Genomic DNA, 22,706 nt, shown 5'->3' on the forward strand with positions numbered 1-22,706 from the left:
CAACTTAACACATTTGGACCCATTGTCAGCAATTAAGGAGAGCGATATGTTCACAGTGGTGATGACAACAGTATCCAGAAAGAAGTCTCGCACACAGAGTTCAATTTCCAACTAAACCTAATTTCTTTGCTTTTTTTTTGCTGATAGTCGCAGTCTTACGTTTTAGTTTGTTTGTGTTGTTACCTTCGGCTGACTTCTAACCTTCTTTCCAGTACCCTTTCTCATGGAGAGTAACAGACGCAATAGGTTAATGAACAAAGCAGAGTATCAGTCATTAACAATATCATTTGTTCGCCATTTAGCGCCGTGTTGGAATTTACAAACTCGCCACTAACTACCCTGCTATTATGGGGCGAAAACCAGGGGATCGCCGCGTATTAAGAGGAAGCATCTCGTGTTTGCAAATCTTCAAGAAAGCTTTGATTGGACCACAGATTCGAGCACAGAAAAGGAAATGTTTCAGACGAAGTAAGAGCTGCTTGCTTACTCTTTTTATATAAGAATAATTTAAGTCAAACAGAGACAGACAGATGAACAGGAAGGGAAAGGAAAACAGACTAACTGAAAAACGTACCTACAAACTTACAGACAAATGTGCTTAAAGAAAGATAAAAAGAAAGACAGAAAGATCAGTGTATCAGTTTTCTTACATTTTACAACCTAAATTATCTGATACTGAACTTGTGTTTTCTCTGTATTTTCTCTTCCAAGAACCAAATCCTAAAAGGCCCAAGCCGAAGCCAGGTGAGTTGTTGCAATACATGTTTGTAAGTCTTAGGGGTGATATCAAAGGACTGCAAAGAGTCGACCACAAACATTTTTCGCCTAGTAAAGAAGGCTAAGGTTAAAGAGTTGATGATGACTCATTGATGAGTTGATTCACTTACACGGTGGGATCTGAGATAAGTACGAGATCATTTATTAGCTTGAGGCCTGGCAACGATGACATAAACGAACCAAATGAACAGTTCCTAATGTCTGTTGTTCATACATGTGGTTTCTTTCGTTTATTATTTTGTCATTTGCTTTCAGTACGGCTTCATCCTCTTATTTTGTACAAAAGCGCTTCATGGGATATTTTTTTGTCCTTATTCTACAGCTCAGCCGATGCTCATGGGGCTCTATCCGTTTGATCCAATCAGTAGAGGCCGAGACAGAAGCCCCAATAAAGCACCTAAAGCTTTGTTCAGCAACGTCGCTTTGACCAGCGGTCCCGATGGCCGCCCAAAATCTGCCGTTAAACTGCGTGGCCTCCCAAACAGCTACATTGAAATTCCCAATAATGGAAAACTGCGCACGACCAATTCCATCTCCATGTTTGCTTGGGTCAAACCTACAGGGACAGCAGGACCAATTATCAACTACGGCAGGGGACCCGCCTGGGAGACACACCTGTGGCAGACAGACCCCAAAACGCTCTTTGTTCGATATGTGAAGATAGGAGGTGCCCCCACTCCGGCCGTTACTAAGGCAGCGCTGACGCGAGGCGTTTGGAATTTCGTCGGTACAACTTACGATGGAACTTATGCTACACTTTGGGTGAATGGTAAAAAGGTCGCTTCGCGTAAAATCAACAGCATTCGTTTGTCAACAATTGGACCGATAAGGATCGGAGTGAAGAACGGCGATAAGCGTTACTTTAAAGGCGCCGTAGCTTGTGTGCAGCTCTATCGAGTTGCTTTACAGAAAAAGCAGATACGGAGAGCCATGAAAAGATGTATGAGACGTAAGTATCTCAAAAATGGAATTGGTTTATGTGTTCTAGGTATTTCAGATTTAGTGCTGAGAAATATTTCAGTAAGAGAGGAAACATGTTAAACTTCACCTTTTGGTGAATAAGTCGACTTGCATTAAACTTAAGCGGATATAACCATGTGAGAGCAGTTTTCCCATAATTCCTCTAGCAAAGAAATCGGATAAAATCTTGCTTTAGTCAATTAAATTATTGTTTGCATAAGCAGATATATTATGACATTCCTGGAGAAACATTTAAAGATCAGAGAAACCATCACTTTCTTTCTATTCAAAAGGGCGCGGCCCAAACTGTAATTGAACTCGATAATCGCGCGAATTTCATATAGTTCTTGCTGATAATATAATTAGAGAGATAAATGCTTCACACATGAGGTTCTATGTTTTTACGTTTAGCAACGCTGACAATTGACAACTGTTTATTTAGGACGCCCGTCTGTTCCCCGTACCACTCCACCCCCACCGCCACCAACTCAGGCGCCAGCATGTAAGTACAAAGGATTACCAATCCTGATTTTACAAAAATGAAGGAACAACTGAAGCAGCTCAGAACTCGTATCAAAATCTCTATCGCCAAGCCTCTATGGAGGAAGCATCGTAGCTATGTCATTAACGCTACGATACATCTGGCTGAGCCCGGCTAGCTCAGTCGGTAGAGCATGAGACTCTTAATCTCAGGGTCGTGGGTTCGAGCCCCACGTTGGGCGTTGCATTTCTTTTTAGCAGAAATGATATCCAGATACTAATATAATCATCTATTGGATTACGTACAAGCAATTCAAGGCATAAGTATTTCCAAATGACACAATGAAACTTTTAACATTGGAGAAGATAAAAAACAGACTGAGATTTGTGTTTTGTCATGTATTTCTCTAGAACCGTACTTTTGTAATGACCACATATAAATAAACGCTATATTTCAACATTTTATCATAGTTACCCCCAAACCAGTTGTCGTTTACCCACTCAACAAGCGGTACCGAGGAATGGAAAAGCTGGGTCGGAATCCTCCTGCAATACTGAGTGGGGTGCGGCTTGCACGCGGACCTGACAAACGACCCGGCGGCGCGTACCAGTTCACTGGTAAACCCAACAGCTTTGTCAAGATCCCTAACAAGGGAAGAATGGACACCATGAAGGCTATAACGGTCCTTATATGGGCACTACCCAAAAACCGTATGGGCCCCATTGTTCAGTTCGCCGACAAAGGATCAGCCGTAAGACTGTGGATGATGAGGAGAAACATGGTGTTTGCAGAGTTTGTGACCAGGCAGTCACGTGATACCAAACCATATTTGGCAAGCGTTGATGGCGTATTACCTTGGAAATGGAATCACTTTGGAATGTCCTACGACAAGGCTACTGGTATAGCTACACTGTTTGTGAACAGTAAGCCAGTCGTGCGTAAAAAGATTGGTTATTTTGATCTATCAACCAATCACGATGTGTATCTGGGAGCGAGGCCAGGCGACAAGCACGCCTTCCGTGGTCGAGTGTCGTGTTTACAGTTTTTCGACAAAGCTCTTACAAGTCACCAGGTTAAGAAGATGGAGACGAAATGTCTCAGAGCACCTGGTAGGTTACCACGCCGGTGAAATAGTATACTTAAAACTCCATTCATCGATTACGCTTGGGATTTTGTCACCGCGACTCGACTATTTTAGACTTTCATTTAACATTTCAGTCCAAAGTTAGGATTACATAATTATTAGTCTACTTGGAGCACTGAGCCTCTTATATAAAAGTTCTTGATGTTACCCTGAAAAGCTGTTTTCAAAATTCCCGCGAGATGCAATATTAAGGAGACAAACAAGAGAAGCTGAACATTATACCAAATGATTAAGCTCCAGTTACACGATCAGAGTACCTATTGCCCGGCTAGCTCAGTCGGTAGAGCATGAGACTCTTAATCTCAGGGTCGTGGGTTCGAGCCCCACGTTGGGCGCTAATATTCGTTTTTCATGTTACTTTTTGTCTATCATTCTCTGATGTTTTCTGTCTCTCAAACAAACAATTTTTTGACAGGTGTTCAGCCGTCTATTCAACCAACTGTGAAACCTCCTTATAAACCGAAGCCGAAACGTAAGTAAACAAATTGCATCTCTGGCAACTTGAGCTGGTAAACAATAACTGAGAACTCAAAGACTTCTATCATTTTTACAAATGTAAAAAAAAGCGACCAACATGATTTTTTATCCCACCTATAGCTTGTCACAAAGTGGTTGCAGTTTACCCACTGACTGCTCAAGATCAAGGGCGGGACATAAGCCATAAACCCAATCGACCCGCGCGGTTGCGGGGTGTTTATCCTGTACCTGGTCCTGACGGTCAACCCGGGACAGCGTATCGCTTCACAGGAAGACGCAACAGTTTTATTGAGTTCCCCAATAGAGGTCCTTTGGATACAAAGGACTCTATCACTTTACTAGCGTGGATTTACCCCCAAGGAAAACCTGGACCCATTGCAAACTATCATCCAAACGGATGGGGTGTACATTTCTGGCTCGAAACGCCAAGGACTTTGATGGCTCGCTTTACGCGGCGTGGAAAACGCGGTAGACGAAGGCGGCGCTACACTGTTGCTTTACGAAGCAAACGGATCCGATTGAATCGTTGGCAATTTGTCGGTTGTAGCTACGACAGGAAAACAGGGACGGCGAGATTGTGGATCAACAACTATCAAGTGGCACGGAAGTACATCGGAAGGATTCGGCTAGCCACCAATTATCCAATTAGAATGGGAGAAAAGATTGGAGATAAGCGCCGATATTCCGGAAGAATCTCTTGCTTCCAAGTGTTTAACTACGCGCTGACCCAAAGGGAGATAAGAGGAAGACAGAGGACTTGCTTCAAACAACGTAAGTGACAATTGCTAACAATGAGTTCTAGCGTAAAATATGTCGAGGTAAGTTACATTGTAAAGCAATCATCTATTCATAAATTTTAGCGTCATAAAAATCAGCAAATGATAGTTCATTTCTTAATAAATGGATTATTTCTCGTGAGAAACGCGGCTGGAAGTGAAAGCAATTCCTGGTGAGTTGGTTGATAAGCGTATCATTGCAATGTTTTTGTCATTGAGTATCACACCCCTCAATGTTAATCAATCAGTGTTAAAATGAAAATGTTAACAGATATTTAGTGTGAGCTGATCTTATCTGTTGATTCCCAAATGTATAGGTAAAGGTCCTCTTCGACCACGCCCATCAACTGGACGGCCAGTTTGTAAGTATCAAATACTTTTACTGCTTACCTGAATACACCTAGATAATCTAACATAGGTTTACATCTTTCTCAGCTTATAAATTTTATGAAAAAATTTAAAAAAGAAATTGAGTAAATATTGATAATCTAATTACGTCGATTTTCAGATCTTCCCAGACCAGTGGCGTTCTTCCCACTGAACAAAGGTGCCAGAGGAAGGGACCTCAGAAACAGGAGCCCTACAGGAAGGCTCAATCATGTTCGTGCGGCTCCAGGTCCTCTCGGCCGACCAGGCGGGTCCATTCAACTTCTCGGAAAACGGACTAGTTACGTTCAGTTTCCTAACAGGCGCGGAGGTGCACTCGATACGTCATACTCTATGACGGTCTTGGCATGGATTTATCCTGAAGGTACCGCAGGGCCCTTATTTAACTACCATCCAAGCGCCCGTGGAGTCCATTTCTGGCTAAAAACTCCAAGAACGTTGTATGCCAGCTTTATGCGTCGAAAGGGAAGAAAATACACCGCGCCTGTGAGGAGCAGATCCATACAGCTAAGAAAATGGCAATTTGTCGGAGCAAGTTACAACAGAAATACGGGCACAGCAGCACTATGGAAAAATGGAAGAAAGATTGCTAAAAGATTTATCGGTCGAATACGACTTGCCACTAACTATCCAGTACGCATGGGAGCTAGGTCTGGAGACAGACGCTACTTTAAAGGACGTGTTACTTGTCTGCAAGTCTATTCAGTGGCGCTAACTGCAGCGCAAGTGCGACGTGCCGCTAAGAAATGTTTCAAGGCGGGTGAGTTATAAAGCCTTCTAAGATAGTTATCTTTGATTATTTATCCAGCTGATAATTTTGTTTTTGTTTTCTTCACTTCTATTTGAAGAAACATCATTCAAAATGTGCAGCGCGACTTTGATGTGGCTGAAAATGATCTTTCGGGAAAGATATCCGTTTAAAACACTTCATTTGGCATATTTACTTTCTGAAATGAGCGCGCGAATGTAGGCTAAATAATTTGTTCAACGAAATAACCTCGCAAATAATGCTATCTGTACCCTCTTACCACTTGACACACTGCATTGGGTTTTTGAACCTTTAATGCTGTCAAAGGAAAAATCCGATTAAATAAGACACGGTTATCTCACAACCAATTGTCTAAATCGTATTTGCAAGCACCATATTGCCGCATATGTCTTCAGCTGTTTTACTATCTTATAAAATGGCAAGGGGTTTGTGCAATCCTTATGGGAGACCTTGCTTTGTCGGATATGTTGTATTGTATGTTAATATTAGGTTTCAAAGTAATCCTGCGCAATATCTTGATAATAGCCAAATAACATTTTTGTTATTCGCCAGCTCCAGCTCCAGTACGGCCACGACCAACCCTCAGACCAACACGGCCCACTGCCCCCAGACGTGAGTAACAGTTTTAACATATTTCTATGCCAAAGAGAAATTTTAACTCTAAAGCGTATTGTCAAATATTTGTCCATCTACTTGCAGCATCCTATAATCCTGTCGCCGTCTACCCATTGAGTGCCGCCACTAAAGGACGGGACATGAGCGCTCGCAAAAACCCTCGGGCCATCCTCGGTAGTGTTCGTCCGGCTCCGGGCCCCGACGGAAAGAAAAGAAGTTCGTATCAGTTTTTCGGCCGCCCGAACAGTTACATACACCTTCCAAACAACGGCGCACTAGACACAGTGAATTCCATCACAGTATCCCTTTGGGTGTATCCCCAGGGGCCAGGACCGCTCGTCAATTATAACCCCAAGGGACAGGGAATGCAGATTTGGATGGTCAGCCCGACGCAACTGTTTGTCAGGTTTGTCCGACGCCGAGGCCGCCGTCTAACCTCGCCTCTCATCTATAGAATATACCGCAGAAGTTGGAATTACGTGACAGCGGTATACAACCGAAGAACAGGAGTGGCGAGACTTTACGTAAATAACCGGCTGGTTAGACGAAAACTGATCGGAAAGATACGCTTGGCAACTAATTATCCTGTTAGGCTTGGTGCTAAGATAAAGGGTCGCAGGAGTTTCAAAGGACGTTTGGCCTGTCTGCAAATCTACAATACTGCTTTGACAGGAAGGCAGATTGCTTTAAGAAAGAAGATGTGCTACAGAACACGCGGTAGGATTGGTTATGAGATTTCTTGCGCGTATCGTGGTGATTCAGAATGCTGTTTTTTTAACCACTTTATTTTGGCGTGGTACAGTTCAGATCCTTTTCAAGCAATTGCCTTTTCAAGTTTCTTAAATGCTTAAGAGTGTTTGTGACACAGGACACATCAAATTAGGTTCCTTCGTTAACATCTCGAAATAGAAACTTATAACAAGTATCTTGAATTTATGTATTTTTTCATAGTAAAGGAGCCACATTCATTAATAGCACTGTGTAAATCCATTGATTTGTGACGTATACTTTAAACAGTCTTGATATGTATTTTTTATGTTCTAAAACCAATTTCTTTTCTCTGTTTTCTTTCAAAGGACCTCTTCCTATTTCATCTGCACCAAAACCGATCAGACCAGGTGAGTTTTAACTTTGAAAAATGTCATATTCCTGAATTTACCACAATCAGAGCGGGAAAATAATTGTCGAACGGTATCTAACAACTGTTCACCGGAGTGGAGGTGGCCATGATAAAAATTTACTGGGTTGCAAAGCGACGAGGTAATCATAGATATCCACTGTTAGCCACGGACACTGAGTTGAAGAGCTGTTTTAGTATATACTAAAATAATGAGATGATGTAGCACAAAACATGATTTTAACTCATTTATCCCTGCAACGATAACAATATTTTCGGGCGCAAATTCCGCGCGTGTTGCTCGAAGGTGAATAGCAAAGAATGTTCGGAGTCTGAGTTGCAAATCAGAGCGCACCTTCAACGCTATCCTCATATTTCTAGTATATACTAAACTGTGATATTTTCCATTGATTTTTTTTTGTGTGTACATAAGCTTTTTGACGAGTTCTTAAACCTGAGTTTATTTTTTTCATTATTCCCAAGCATGCCAAAAGAGACTGGACATAGCATTCTTGTTGGAGAGCGGAAGAATAAGTTCCAGTAACTTCCAGCGCACTCTTCGTTTTATCAAGAGACTTGTGGTGTCATTCCCACGTGCTAGGTTTGGTCTCGTGTCGTATTCCAAGCGTGCCACCAAAGTCTTCGGATTTTACAGGTAATTGTTGTTATTTCGATGCATTTCAAACCAGACAATGATCTAAGAGACCGGTCAATATTGTCACCTGAGGGACTTAGGGGGTGGGGGGTCGGAGGTTTTTGGTTTTGTCACGATAGAATTTACCTGATCCCCATAAGGCCCTACAACAAAATATTCTCAAACTCCTGCTTTTATTGGCAGTTTCTTGGCGTTCAATTATTTTTTATAGCTTCCCATTTATACTCTGTTGATGACGACTAATTCCCCCTCTGTTCCCCAGAAAACCAAGTGATCTCCCCACAAAAATCAATCCCCCCTTCCCCCGCTATAATTAGTGACTGGTCACCAACTTAATAAAATCTTATTGGGTAAGGCGGCTATCTCCAGCGTGGTCGCTGAGTAAAACAAAAGAAATGACGTCTTTCTATAACACATTGCAGTCATTTTTATCTCACAACGCAATGATTCCTTTCAGTTTTAGAGGAAGAAGACGGAGTTTGCTGAGTGCCATCAGCAGCGCTCCTTTCTTCAGAGGCGGACCTCGAACTGGTGCCGCCCTCATGTATGTCAAGAGCAATCTGTTCAGTGGTCGTTCTCGAGGCAGAAAAGTTCTTTTTGTAATAACGCACGACAGGTCATACGATAATGTTGCTCTCCCAGCAGCCTCCCTGCGTCGTGCTGGTGTTGAGGTTATCAGTATTGGCACCGGAAGAGCACCGAGTATTGGACAGCTGCGGCAAATGGCGGGAAAACGAACCGGTGCTGTGTTCACTTCAAGCTATAGAACTCTAATGTCCATTGTGAAAGCAGTTCAGCGGAAGGCTTGTGCAGGTAACATGATGTAGCAAAAGTACTCGTGGCAACACCCACGTTGTTCAACAATAAAAATTACCGAATTTAACAAATTGAGAAGTACGAGATGATAGGAAGATATGAGAACGATTTGGGTTTAAAATTTTTAGGACCACAGTATTCATTCACGCATTTCTTTCGTTGTTATTTTAGGTGCCAGACCCTTCGTGAAGCCTCCGCCAGGAAGTGAGTGTCAATTTCAAGATCACAAATAAACTTAAATTAGGTTGAGTTTTTCCTTATTTTTTTTATTTAATCAAGCTGATGCGAAAGTATTTAAAATTAAACGTACCGATCTTTAAGTGTAAACAAAACATTTAATGTTTAAAGCAGGTTTACGAGTCCACCAACATGTTTTTTAATTATAATACAATCGATGGTGTTTAATGAAATATTTTATTTTTTATCATTATCTGCAGTTATAATGCCAAAATTTCCAAAGCCAAGGCCTCATGGAAAAGGTCAGTACAGCTGATATTATCGTTTCACGTTTTGACATTCGTACGTCATTAAACCAGCTTTTAAATGTGTATTTATTGCTTCAAATATGAACTGCCTCTTACGATTAACAAAATGGCTTCGTCTCTGAAACGAACTGAACATAAACTAAAGGAGATCGTTTAATAAAATTCCTATTAATTCAATTGACAAAAAAGTGGCACACGAGGCACAGCCGAGTGTGTCACTGATGTTCTTACCACATTTTGACGTCCTCTGTGATCTATTACTGAACAGACGCACGGAAACTTGGAATCTATTTGTTTTATATAATAAAGAACTAAAAAAAAGTTTTAATGATGACATCATCTATACGTCTGTCCTCCTATAGATCATAAGTGAGAACCAATCAGAATGCGTGCATAACCTAGCTTATTATATAATTTGAAATAGTTAATAGCTCAACCAACTATTGCGTATGTTTAAAGGCCGCTTTCGATATATATATTTCATTCTTTCAGTGTGTGCTCGTCCTATAGACATTGCCTTTATCGTGGACGCCTCTGCAAAAGTTGACAGGAAAAATTTCCTTTACATTCGCAACTTTTTGAAACAAATCGTGTCATCGTTCTCTGTGTCTGCCTCAATCACTCGTTTTGGTATGGTGGAATTCAGTACTAATCCCAGAAAATTGTTCGACTTCAACCGCTTCACGAATCAGGCAACGTTAGTAAACTTGTTGGGTCGTGTGCCGTACATGGGGGGTGCACCGATGGCGGGAAAAGCGTTGAAATATGCCGCAGCCACACTCTTCGCACGTACCACGAGGCCGAAGGTTGCCATAGTGATCTCCAGTGGCAAGTCACTCGACTCGGTCATGGCTCCCGCGCGAATGTTACGGCGTGCTGGCGTGACGTTAATCGCGGTAGGCCTGGGTCAAAGTTTTAGTGTTACGCAACTGCGACAGATGGCTACCACCAGGAGACACGTGTTTGCGTCACACTTTAAAACCGCGAACAACATCGTAAGATCGATCAAGGAAAAAGCTTGCAAAGGTACGAGCCATCTGTACTTGGAACAAAATTTTAAGCTGTGTTGAAATACTGCTAATTTTAACTGTATTTGGCAAACATTTGAGTTCGAATAGTGATTTTTAAAGATTTAGGACTGATGTTTTTAACGCATTTTTGATGTAAAATTTGATGAAAGTCTATAAAAGCTAAGTTTTTTACTTTAAACGTTGGTGAACTTAAGGAATTTTTAAAGCCGATCAGGTGGAGTTTAAGAAAGAATTGTAATTTGCAATAAATAACTACCATAGCCCTGAGAATTCTACTCTACCGGGAGAAAGACAACTCGTTCAAATTCTGACTAGTATTTTTCTGTATGTATAATTCTCTTAGCTCCCAAATCTGTTCCTCGTCCTGTGCCAGGAAGACCTCGACCGGGTACGTTTGACTCACTATAATTATCAGTGATATTTTCCTTGTTAGGGATAAATCGATTTATAAAATTCTGAGAAGAAAGAGTTGCTTTGACGCCGGGTTGTGAGGGACTGGGTTTGAGTCTTGCGTGTTAATTCTGTCCTGTTCTTTGGCGAGACACTTCAATCTCGTAACGCCTCTCCCCACCCAGGAACGCAAATGGGTACTCGTGAACCGTTAAGGGAAACTTCATGAAATTCTACCAGGTTACCCCCGAAGACTAACCGCCAATCCAGGTGAAGCAGGTAGACACCTAACTCCAGTCATTCTACAGAAACTGAGATACGCTTTGGTAGTAGAGAGCCACAAGGCTCGAAAGAATTAACCAAAGCTGAAAAGAAGGCTGAATTCCTCTTCCACGTTCCCCTTTTTTTCCTCTACATCTGCTAAAAGGTCCATCATGTAGCTACTGATCGATCAATTTTAACTAAACTGCATTACAATTCTCCTTTGGTTACCAATAGGTGGAATACGTCCGTACAAATATGTTGGCGCTTACAAAGTTCCACCTCGCAAATATCTTGGCCGACCAATTCGAATTAAGAATCCCATATACGGACGCAGGATATGCGAACGCATTGCCCGGCGGAATCGTTTCCGATCCTTTGCAGTGTTTGGCGGTCGCCTTTGTTTTCTCTCTCGTCGAGGCCCTCGTAAATTTATGATCGCTGGTCGAACAAAGTCGAAGAAGCCTAGAACCTACATTAAGGTCTTCATTAAACCCAGAGGTTGGTGATAAGATCTGTCTCTCATAAATGATTATTTTGAACTTTCATATCATAATGCGAATTTCTGTCTTTTTTAACACATACGGAACATCTGTCTTAATACATGACGGTAATAGGTCCATCAGGTGGAATCATGCCCAGACCACTTCGGCCAAGGCCCCGGCCTCGGCCTCCTCCTGGGACACCAGTGAGAAACAAGCCCCAACCAGTTAAATTGCCTTTGCCGAGGCCAAGGAGACCAGGTTAGATCATATCGACAGTAAAGTGTCAATCGAACATTATGACGAGCAATTGTGTTCTAAAATTAAACTGGTGATTTCCAATCAAACTTTCAACAAAATTATCTTTCCCTTTGGTTAATAATTGCAAGATATCTACCCTACCTAGAGTTCCCAGATTTTAAATATGTTTAGTTTTAACTGACAGTATCCTATTCCTCCTTCTAGCTGGACGAATAAGACCGAGGAAAAAACTAAGGCCGACCCCAGGTATGGCATTTTTTTTTATGGGGAAAAAGGTTACTTTGTCTTGAACAAACCATTTCCTTTGCAAGAGATTATAAAAACAGTTTATAATTATTCTCTTGTCCTTTGTTAATACCTGAATGCGCTAAGAAAGGAAGTCTTAACAATGTCTATTTTTCCTTCTTTTAAGGAGGAAAATATAGATACTATGGAATATATCGTGCTCCACCCGGCAGAAAACTTGGTAAACCCACAGTAATTCTAAAAAGCTTGAAGAATGCGAGAAGGAATTGTCAACGTCTAGCGCGCATGCGCCGCGCGTGGGCATTTGCTTTGCGGTTTGGTCGTCAGTGCTTTATCGCAAAAAACCATCCTCGCAAATTTCTGAGGTTTGGTCTTCCTCGAACGAAAATGCCTGGTGCCCTGAAGGTTTACATAGCCAGAGGTAAATACAAGATTGGATGATTTGGAGAGTTATGTGGAAAGTTGTAGCAGTAAAGAATGTTGTGCTTGAGAAAGTAAAAAAGTAAAGTAAATTTCAAAAGTATCGTAAAAAAGGTTGCCATTTTTCATCATGGTGAATTCACTTGTAATAAATTATGCCCCGCTACACGTTGTTGTCCATCAAGAAAGAATGTTGTCTTAATTTCAAACCGCGGATGTAACTTTTACCCCTAATTTCATCCTTCTTCCAGTCTTAAATGATGTCAGTTATGCTGTCAATCAAAAAATTAAAATTGACGTCTTCGTTTTTTTTAGGAGCTACCAGCATACTAAAAATTAGACCCAGGCCGAGACCGAGACCTTTACCTCCTCCCAGGCCACGACCGAGACCAGGTAAGCAAGTAGGTCTATGTTAATTCCAAATACATAATAAGATATATTTTTCCTTCATTAACCCTTAAATCCCTAAGAGTGACAAGGTTCTAATTTCTCCTCACAATATCACCAGTGAATCAAATGTTTTAGTTCATGAGAATAAAGGAAATGATCATCTACTAACGAAGCTCTTATTGGTTTTACAAATTCTCCTTGTTAGAACCTAGGTTATGTATAGGGAGCAGTATGGAGAATATGCATACTGATGTTAGGGTGTAAAGGGTTAATTGTTTAAGAAGAAGCAAGCAAGCATCGGATGGACGGAGAATCTAAGCAGCTGAATGGGGAACTGATGGAGAGTGAGACCATAAAGAAGTTTAGATGTATTATGTGTCCTTTTAACTGAAATGAGACTGTTTCAAAGTATCATTGTAGTCATTTGATATTGTGTTTCTTACAGGAGGACGACCTCGAATCAGACCTCGTCCCAGGCCTCGTCCGAGACCTCAAATTAGGCCTCGTCCAAGTAAGTTTTGTGTATTAAATTTGGTGCTGAGAAAATCCCGCACAATAAAAATTTGATTTTAAGGAAATTTTGAGAATTTTTTTTGCAAATTAGATAAGAAACAGAAAGTAAAAAACAAAATGCAACAAAAAAAACGCTTCTAACAAAGGGCTAACGCTCCGAACGTCAGCTTTATTATCTCTTTACGGTGGCCAATTTACATTATTATCAACCCAGTTGATAGAACTATGTTGTCTTGTAATAACCCCCCCCCTCCCCCCCACTGACGCAGCACCACAGAGTCGTTAGCAACTTGCTCCCTTTTTTCGTCAGGGCGTAAAAGATATATGTACGTCGGAAGTTACCGTCCACCGCCCAGTCGTATACTCGGACGACCAATCATAACATTTAGAAGCAAAGTTAACATACGAAGGAGATGTGAAAAGATAGCAAGAACCGGAAATTACCGAGCATTTGCCCTACGGTACGGTCGACAATGTTACGTAGCTCGCCTGAAAAGTACGAAGTTTACAAGGTATGGGCGCTGGCGATTGATAAGACCTGGTGCACTCAAGGTCTTTGTAAGCACGACTGGTGAGTAGCAGACGAACTTTCAATTATTAATTATGCCTTTGCTCCTTTCGCGTTTCCTGAATTCCAAGTTTTTGTTTATCTTTTGATCATCTCAGCAGGTAAACCTATACGCCCTCGCCCCAGGCCACGCCCGAGGCCGAAGTTACCAGGTATGGTACATGATCGAGATTTATTCGTCTCCATGAGAGTTCAATGATTTTTATGCGTAGACAGCTCTCACTCTCGGATACAAGGATAATATTCCATTTCCCATCCATTTTATGGATCAGGTCACTATCTTATTGCTATTTCTTTGAGTAAAAAATTAAGAATGATGATAAATTTTGAGTTCCATCGTTGATTAAGGAGAGATGTTATCATTTCAAGAGAGATACAATTAAAGTCTGGGTCCCCGCGAGAATTAGAACCCAGAATGTTTTAGTTCATGTGTGAATACTCTATGACTGTGTTGCATAAAACCCACTGGTGAGCTAACCCACTCAGTAGGTTCAAATGAAACACGCGCCCTACTTACTGCTGGGATCAGCCGTGAGGAAAACCTCGTGTGTCTACACCAGATAGTACGTCATTAGGACTATCGTTGAATAAATACAGAAGTCAGCATTGTTAAAAGCGTGGAACAAATACTTTTCTCTTTTGCCAACAAATACTGACACCTCTGAACTGCTTGCGTTGTTCTGCATCATCTTGAATCTGAACAGCAGAGGTTGAATGTCATTGATTCTAGGAAGAAGATTTGTGCCTAAATACATCGGAAGGTACCGCACTCCTCGTAGATTGGGAAGAGCTGTCCGCACTTTCAGACGACGTTCGTCCGCTCTACGGAACTGCTACCGCTTGGCTCGAGCACGAAGGGCGAGAGCATTTGCTGTCCGTGCCGGAGTAAGCTGCTACTTATCTAAAATGACGTCGGTCAAGTTTACAAGGCTCGGAAGGACTCGAGTAGGGGGCCTCAAAGTTTACGTGATAAAGAGAGGTGGGTGCTACTTCTTAAGATCAATAGTTTGTCAGGTTAAACAGATGACCGACTAGCCTTTATTGTTGCAAACAACACGAATCATCGCGCATTCCTCCAGAACAAAAAAATTATTGGCCTAACGTTCCAGTTGTCGTGTAACTCAGCTGTCTCCAAGTAGTACAACGCAAACTATTCCCCGGGTTCTATGATAAAAAATGGATTTCTTTATTGTCTGTCATGATCGTGACAACATATTGGAGATATTTTTATTCCAGTAATTGCTGCGCTAAGTGAGGTGGCCAAAGATTTCTATTGTGAGACAACGTGGTTTAGCAAAAACCTGGAGATGGTTCTGATGATTTCTACCTTACATAAGTGACAATCTGTGCTGTTAAGGCTTGAAGCCGTGCCTGTCTACGTGTTATGTATAAATGCACAAAGAAATAAATGCCATCATTTACAACTTCAGGTACATCTAGGCCCCGGCCTCGACCCAGGCCGTCGCGACGCTTATGGAACTATCGTCGCCTCGGTACATACAAAGTACCACGGGGCCGTTCATCTCCAGGCCGCAGATACTTAGGCACGGTCAGACCCAGATTAAACCCCGCCAAGCAGTGCGCTATCATGGCGCGAAAGGCAAGATATCGCTATTTCGGAGTACGAAGCAGACGCTACTGCTATGGAGCAAGCTTACGTTCACCACTGACAAGATTTGGAAAAACGTTTGGTGTTGGAGGAATGGTTGTTTACAAGATTGGAAGAGGTGAGCTATGAAAACTCTGGATCTCCGGTTTCAACGGCAGAACTGAAAAACGTTTGCGCATGTCACGAACTTCCAAAGCAATAGCATACCTTGATTAACATGGCGACATTTTTAAAAAAGTGAAAAGCGTTGATACCCTCTATTCACAACAAGTGTTGTTGTGGAAACTTAAACAAACTAATATCCCTGGGACTGCTTAAGCCAAATGTCGACGAATTTGCTGCTCAGCTATCACAAAATGTAATTTTTCGCTCGAAAGACAACAGTTTTTACCTAAATTTAGGCAATTGTTTCAGGATAAAAATGTGATTTTCAATAGAAAGTCAAAGGAAGATTTACAACGAAAGAATTGAGCCCAACATCTCCACTAACTCAGTGAAGTGTTGCTGTTGTTTCTGCATAGCCTCGCGCAAACATTCTATCGACTTGCTGTTTGAGTCGTAAACATTTTCCGACGTGAAACTGTAAGTGTAAGCTTTATGATAGAACTCACTGAAGAATAAATTATGTTTATGTGACCTGCAGGGCGTCTGAGACCTAGGCCAAAGACAACAGTGTGGCATTATCGATACGTCGGCCGCTACAAATCACCCACTTCAACGCGTTTGGGTCGATTTATTGGAAGGATGAGAGGGAAAACGAAAGTGTTTGAATGTGCACGGCGTGCCAAAAGGATGGGATACCGTGCATTTGCTTTGCGCAACCGAGGAGATTGTTACGTGTCAAGATACTCGTCAACTTACTCCACTAAACCTAGGGTGTTTGGGCGCTTCATGGCGAGCACTGGTGGACCGCGTGCTATAGATGCTTATGTGATCAGGAAAGGTAAGATACAGCGTAAAAAAGCTAAGCTTTTGAGAATTGAATGCTGATTAGGGTGGATACAGTGCGGTTGAAGCTCCTAGGTAATCCTTTGATGGTGAGCCATTCAAAAATTGATGGCACTGCAAAAAAGTTGTGACGTCTTTATCGTCGGTGCCTGCTCAGTAATTACACAGACATCGGATAGGACCTTAAGCTACTTTTATTGACAGAAATACCGGACAGAAATGTAAAGAGATCTTATTGATTTATTCAGCATAACGTCGAATTAGCCGTAATAAACTGCCTTTTAACCCCATTCATCGATGAGCATCAAATCAAACATGTCAGTAAGCCCTATTTACGAGACTCTACCTTGTGATTGGTCTCACTCAATTTTCGTTTGCTTTATTAAGGTCGTTTCAAGCCTCGCCCCAGGCCTCGTAAAGGAGGCTTTGCCTGGCATTACCGTTGGTTGGGACGATTCAGATCGCTAAAAGGAAGAGGTTTGGGCACGAAAATAGGTAGAGTGACAGGGAGAAAGAAGGTGTTCAGCTGCGCTCTCTTAGCAAAACGCCGAGGTTTCAAAGCATTCGCTTTACGTCGGAATGGAATCTGCTACGGAACTCGATCATCTAGAACGTATGCAACCAAACCCATAATCAAGGGTCGCTTCAGAGCTGGCGCAGGAGGATCACGTTTCATTGATGCTTACATGATAGGGAAAGGTATGTGATACAGCCGCGACCCTTGATCGTAGTGAAATACTTTCGTCAAGTTTCTTCTTAAAAATAAAAACTTCACCCTTGCTACCCCCAAGTACTGTAAGTATTGTAATTTTCACCCATATTGAGCGGTCGTGGTCATCCTTCACTGACTCCCAACGGCCAGTTTGTATTGTCTAACGCATATTGGGAACGATAGCTCAACGCCGAACTACTCAAATAAACTAAGGATAATCTCTCAAGTAGAATTTAAACCATGTTTATCTCCCGGAATCAGTGTCAGTACTTTAAGTTCAAATGTCCCCACGCATTGCAGATTGCCTTTCTTTTTTGGACATACTACGCATTAACATCACGGTCAAACTGTATTAAGTGGTCAGTCTGTATTAAACGGTCGCCATTCCTCAAGGTTGACCGCTTGATAGAGGTTTGACTGCAATGGTTTTGTTACCTGTTCTGTAACTTCATCATGATAATTATTCTTTTGTAGGTCATTACAGACGACCATTGAGAAAAGGCAAGTTGTACATTTGCTATGGTTCTCTTTGATTTAAATAACGGTTTGTTGATGATTTTTAACCAACACACCTGTTAGGCCCGACAGGCTTTGGCAAAACTACAGCCATTGATATGTTTCAAGTCTTGCACACTTCAGCTCTCTTCAGTGACTTTCGTTTCGGGTGAGGAAACCTGGTTCAGCGCTTAAGGTCGAGAGCTCACAGATTAATCGTCAGGCGACAACTTAAAACTCCTCACGTAGAAACTTATCAGGATAAAGGAAACGAAAACAGGAAAAAAAAAACGACAAGAAAAAATGTTTACTCTTTTAATTTCGTCTCACCCAGAAACTTACCAACATGCCTCGACCTCATGTGCTCGACCCTGTTTTACACGCGGCCTAACATAAGGCACATGATCCTTTGATAATGTAAGTGACTGATCACTAGTCACTAGTACATTAATCTTTGATCAAATGCCATAAATAAGCTTGCCCATGTTTATTTTTGCAGGAGTTAAGGGTCGCTCTCGGAAAGCAAGACAACGAAAGCGAATGAAGCAAATAAGAGCTGTAAGGAGAAGAGTGAGACGAACTAAGAGAAAGCAGCGGCGAGTGGCAAAAACTAGAAAACTGAAATTTAGAATAATAAAACGAATCAGACTGCTGAAGGTTTTGAAGAGGAAGGTGATCCGAGTTGTTGTACGGGTCCGTCGTTTGAAACGACTGGGGAACATAAAACGCCTCAGGTTGGCAAGAAAAGCAAAAATTGTCTTGGTTAAAAGAGTGCGAAAAATGAAGAGGAAAATACAGACACGCAAGTTAAGACTCAAACTACGATTAGCGCGATTGAAGGCAGCAAAACATCGAGCTAGAATCCAGCGAGCTAGACGACGGGCCATGAGGTTGTTGCGATTCAGAATGAAGCAGCGCATGCGGAGATTGAAGTTACTTGCTCAGCAGAGGAGGGCTCGTGCCCTTCGAATAGCCAGGCTGAAACGTCTGAGGCGATATCGTCAGTTAGCCATGCTGCGCGCACGTCAAAGAGCGCAAGCAGCGCGCATGAGACTGTTGATAAGGCAAAGGATGCTTCAAATCAAGCGGAAACTAGCTCTGAGACAAAGAATACTCAGATCAAGATACCTGAGGAGACGACAAAGAACGTCGAGACTACGTATCCAGGCGTTTAGGGTCAAAGCTCGTCAACGAAGAGCAAGACAGCAGCTTTCAGTTCTAAGGAAACAGTTGGTCAATGTGGCGAAGAGGATGGTGTACTACAGGAAATATCGGCAATACAGATATTTGATGATGATGCGAGCCCAGAGGCGACAGCTGATGAAACGAGCGAGTAATGCTCGAGTCCGTTGGTTCCGATATCAGAAACAGCTACAGGAGAACAGACGCAGACAGCGCATGCTCGTGCTCAGACAACAGCGAGCGAACAAGAGCTTCAGGCAGTTCCAAAGGAAAAAGAGATTGTTGTTTGCGCAACAACAGCAGAAACTGAGAAAACTCATACAACGGATGAAGAGTACGCGTCGAGTACGAGGTGCGTATCTTATTTTTTAATGGATTGTTTATTTATTTGGTCAGCTTTTGCCGACTGAAAAAAAAATCTTGCGTAACAGAGAAATAGAGGTTTTTCTGAGGTGCCTCTCTTTAGCGAGGTGCCACTGCTTATAACATACTAATATTACCTATCATAGTGCACGACTTAGCTTCACTTTGTTATGTAAAAATTGCAGTTGGAAAGAAGAGAGGAGACATTCTCAAGAAAAAGCCCTCGATGACAAGTTTGAATAGCAAGAAAGTTAAAGAAGCCAATACTGGTAAGATAATGTAAAGCGACTCCAATGATGAGTTCCGCTCAGGTTGTCGAAACGTCAGTCAACACAATCGACAACAGTCCTACTCAAGACTACCCTCACCTGGATGAACAGACCACGCGATCAAAGACAATAATATTATCACAAATTTAAAAATCACAGAATGGCTTCATTTCGAAACGAAATCTCGGTCCCTCGTATCCAGAACATTTGTCAGTAAATTAAACCGTACGCATGATAGCCCATAACCTACATCATACATTATGGCCTCTCTGTAAGTTGTAGCGAACTTATCCGAGATGAGATCAAACTGAAAGTTGTTGGGACGCGATAACGGACCGGAATTTAGAGAGACAACAGTAAATGAGAAAATAGAGTCAAGTTAAGTCATATTTATTTAGGCAGGGTGGCCATTTCAGCAATAGGCTGGTATCAACAAGGGCCCTAATCAGATAATTCCCTAACTACTATACCAATGATTTACCAGACCAAGGGGAAGAAGCTAAGCCACAAGTATTTAGAATTCGTTTATTCTTTCTCCCCTCAGCAGTTCCCAAAGAGTTTCAGTCAGCTGATTTTTTCTGGTCGTTTGAAGATGCATCGGGCGCGTACATATCCCATGATACTGTTCAAAAGCGTCCAGCGCGGCTCATGGGAGGATCACGAGTTGTCCCAGAGACCGAACGGGGTCTGGTGGCCAGCACTGGTAAAGCAAGAGGATGGATCTCTCTCGGAGACTTTACAGGTGATAAGGAGAGAGAAATAATATATCAACCAAAGGAAAATTTTGGATTAAACGCAAAATTTTTATAGCTAAACTTTAAGAAAAATATGACAGATATTACAGAAAATTGACATTTAGATTGTTTTTCTCGTTAAGTGTTATCACTCTATCTCGCCAGGAAAATGCTTCAGCGATCCAGACCAATGTAGAGATCACGGAATGACAATGATGACTTCGCTTAAACTTGACAAGAAATACTTCCACAAGAAATCCAGCTCGTATTTCTTGTCCAGCGGAGGTCAGACCACCCAGGCCCGAGGCTTCGCTCTCCTTCATATTCTAAACCGCTACATCCTCATACTCAGCACAAAAAATAACCAGTGGAAGTTGGAAACACGTGACCTTCCAGATGGATGGTTCAACATTGCCTTTTCCTGGGAGAAGAAGGGTTTACTTAAGCTGTATGTAAACGGAAAGGAAGTGTCTAGGGGAGAAGCTATGAGTGTTTCAAGACCGAAGGATTCTTTCTCCACGTTGCAAGTTGGACGACCAAACAATTCTCACTCTCCAAAGTTTAGAGTACCGCTGGAAATGGATAATATTGCTCTCTGGGAGAGAGCTCTCTCGAGCAAGGAGATAGGCGCCTTGGCTGATAAGGGTAAGAATCGGGCGTCAAACGTGCAAAATCGTGCCAAAATTATCCTCGAGTTTTAGTGAAAGATCATCCCTAAGTGATTTGTTACGTGACTGCAATAAATTTTGTGCATTACAACACGTACATTTTTCGCAGAATCTTTCCATATGCAAGTTGCTAATTTATTTAATTCCCATCCTCTGTACGAGTTATCGCCATAATTAATTAGTAGTCAAGCCCACTTTATTTCTTTCCGATTAGATTTGAAGACAACTTCCAAAACAAAGGAAAAGAAAGATTGAAATACAGATCAAACAATGTAGAAGCAAGGTAAGATAATCATGACTCACAAATAACGAATTGATAACTGGGGTAGAGGATTGCTCCAGAATGAACCAGTAATGTAGAATGCACATGATTATCTTTAGAAACTTTACAAAATACTGCTTCTTCAGTACCATGTTCTTTTTAAAAGCCGCATAACCAGTCCAGTTTCTAAACCCTCCCTCTCGCTGAGTTTGAAATCTCTCTCTCTCTCTCTTCACCCTCTCGGGTTCAACCGCTGTACACAATGCAGAATGAAGCATTAAAGAACTGGACTACCAAAGACGTATAATTCAACCAAGACAGCAGAGCATGCGCAGAGTAGAGTCTATGTACGACAATGTTCTCTATACAGCCAATCTTATTTCAAATCGTGCTTACATTTCAGATTCACCGTCACCAAGAGCAGTGAAAAGACGTTTTATTTCCAATACTTCTCAGTACGTTTGATAATATTTTTATTTACTTGCTCATCGTCGCGATGATTCAGTGGGAGGCTGTTAGCCAGATGATGACGAGTTTGTTGCTCCAGTGCCGTTCTATTTGCGGACAAATCACCTTGAATCAGGGAACTATAATAACAAATGAAGTGCTACGAAAAATTGAAATCATCCTTGAATCAAAGTAATCGCTATAGTGTATAGCGATTACTTTGCTATAAATCTGATTCTAGCAGTAACGTTATTATATGAGACTTTGTAACCTGGCTACAACAGTTTTTCATCGGATTCTAAACTTTATTGTATGACGCTTTGTAATCTTGTGACAAAAGTTTTATATTGTAGTCTAGCACCACAGTTTTGCTATTCTAACTCTCTGCCTAAATTCTATCGCAATTTTTTTGCATTTGATAAGACTTTTATGGTCTTAATTATTTGAGAAAAATGATAGGCGATTGTTCGCCGGAAATTTGGAACTATATTTGAGCTCAGATTTTAGGGGCGGTTTTACATAACACTGTGTAATTTTTTAATAATTTTGTGCGGTCAGTTATTGGGTGTAAGATTTAGACTGATATTTGACGGACGAAAGTATTAGTTTTCTTCTGGTCGCGAAAAAATCCAGTGGATGGTATTTTGAATCTGTGATTTTTTGGAGTTATATGACCAAGATTATAGCCGTAGTTGGGTTAGAGTTTGTTTTTAGGCCTCGGATGAGTAGGACAGAGATTGTTGAATTATCTAGTTTAGTTCAGTATTACTTGTAGAGAGGTAATTTAAACTCAATAAACAAAACATAACCATCCACACGAAATTCTTTTTATGAACTTGATCGTATTAACAGGAAACAAATCTGATCTAGGGACAAATTGTCGACCCAGAAACGTAGCTTGGCAGCCTAGACATATTTTATTCTCCTTGACTGATGCGCAAAAGAAAAGAGCCTTGCAGTTTAGATGAGTGTAAGGTCTTAAAACGAACATGGTCT

The 22,706-nt window shown here is 41.6% G+C and overlaps 2 protein-coding genes and 2 non-coding genes across 4 annotated transcripts; all 4 read left to right on the top strand.

Annotated features, from left to right (window-relative positions):
- The first annotated feature begins 2,386 nt into the window (after nucleotides 1–2,386).
- Nucleotides 2,387–2,459, top strand: Trnak-cuu (transfer RNA lysine (anticodon CUU)). The gene has a single exon. It is a non-coding gene; the product is annotated as a tRNA-Lys (tRNA).
- A 1,165-nt stretch (nucleotides 2,460–3,624) lies between these two features.
- On the top strand, nucleotides 3,625–3,697 carry Trnak-cuu (transfer RNA lysine (anticodon CUU)). Its single transcript has one exon. It is a non-coding gene; the product is annotated as a tRNA-Lys (tRNA).
- A 5,059-nt stretch (nucleotides 3,698–8,756) lies between these two features.
- Nucleotides 8,757–11,650, top strand: LOC131797322 (cartilage matrix protein-like). The gene is made up of 6 exons (XM_059114927.2): nucleotides 8,757–8,971; nucleotides 9,146–9,178; nucleotides 9,412–9,453; nucleotides 9,952–10,485; nucleotides 10,834–10,878; nucleotides 11,379–11,650. Exons 1-6 carry the CDS (start codon nucleotides 8,881–8,883, stop codon nucleotides 11,648–11,650), a joined length of 1,017 nt encoding a protein of 338 aa, XP_058970910.2. The 5' UTR covers nucleotides 8,757–8,880.
- A 765-nt stretch (nucleotides 11,651–12,415) lies between these two features.
- LOC131797362 (uncharacterized) lies at nucleotides 12,416–22,513 on the top strand. Its single transcript, XM_059114978.2, has 16 exons — nucleotides 12,416–12,551; nucleotides 12,866–12,943; nucleotides 13,386–13,451; nucleotides 13,764–14,024; nucleotides 14,123–14,173; nucleotides 14,752–15,000; nucleotides 15,452–15,748; nucleotides 16,274–16,573; nucleotides 16,966–17,277; nucleotides 17,765–17,791; nucleotides 18,285–19,319; nucleotides 19,516–19,599; nucleotides 20,147–20,341; nucleotides 20,499–20,978; nucleotides 21,216–21,284; nucleotides 21,667–22,513. Exons 1-15 carry the CDS (start codon nucleotides 12,416–12,418, stop codon nucleotides 21,254–21,256), a joined length of 3,612 nt encoding a protein of 1,203 aa, XP_058970961.2. The 3' UTR covers nucleotides 21,257–21,284; nucleotides 21,667–22,513.
- The last annotated feature ends 193 nt before the right edge of the window (nucleotides 22,514–22,706 follow it).

The sequence above is a fragment of the Pocillopora verrucosa genome, chromosome 2 (genome assembly GCF_036669915.1).
Source record: "Pocillopora verrucosa isolate sample1 chromosome 2, ASM3666991v2, whole genome shotgun sequence".
Taxonomy (NCBI): domain Eukaryota; kingdom Metazoa; phylum Cnidaria; class Anthozoa; order Scleractinia; family Pocilloporidae; genus Pocillopora; species Pocillopora verrucosa.

Excerpts from the sequence above, each read along its gene's own strand:
- LOC131797322 (XM_059114927.2), top strand. The coding sequence starts at position 8,881 with ATGGCGGGAAAACGAACCGGTGCTGTGTTCACTTCAAGCTATAGAACT. Across the intron at positions 9,179-9,411 it reads CGTGAAGCCTCCGCCAGGAA|TTATAATGCCAAAATTTCCA; the intron begins GTGAGTGTCAAT and ends CATTATCTGCAG. Across the intron at positions 9,454-9,951 it reads GCCAAGGCCTCATGGAAAAG|TGTGTGCTCGTCCTATAGAC; the intron begins GTCAGTACAGCT and ends TCATTCTTTCAG.
- LOC131797362 (XM_059114978.2), top strand. The coding sequence starts at position 12,416 with ATGCGCCGCGCGTGGGCATTTGCTTTGCGGTTTGGTCGTCAGTGCTTT. Across the intron at positions 14,174-14,751 it reads CCCGAGGCCGAAGTTACCAG|GAAGAAGATTTGTGCCTAAA; the intron begins GTATGGTACATG and ends CATTGATTCTAG. Across the intron at positions 20,342-20,498 it reads CTCTCTCGGAGACTTTACAG|GAAAATGCTTCAGCGATCCA; the intron begins GTGATAAGGAGA and ends CTATCTCGCCAG.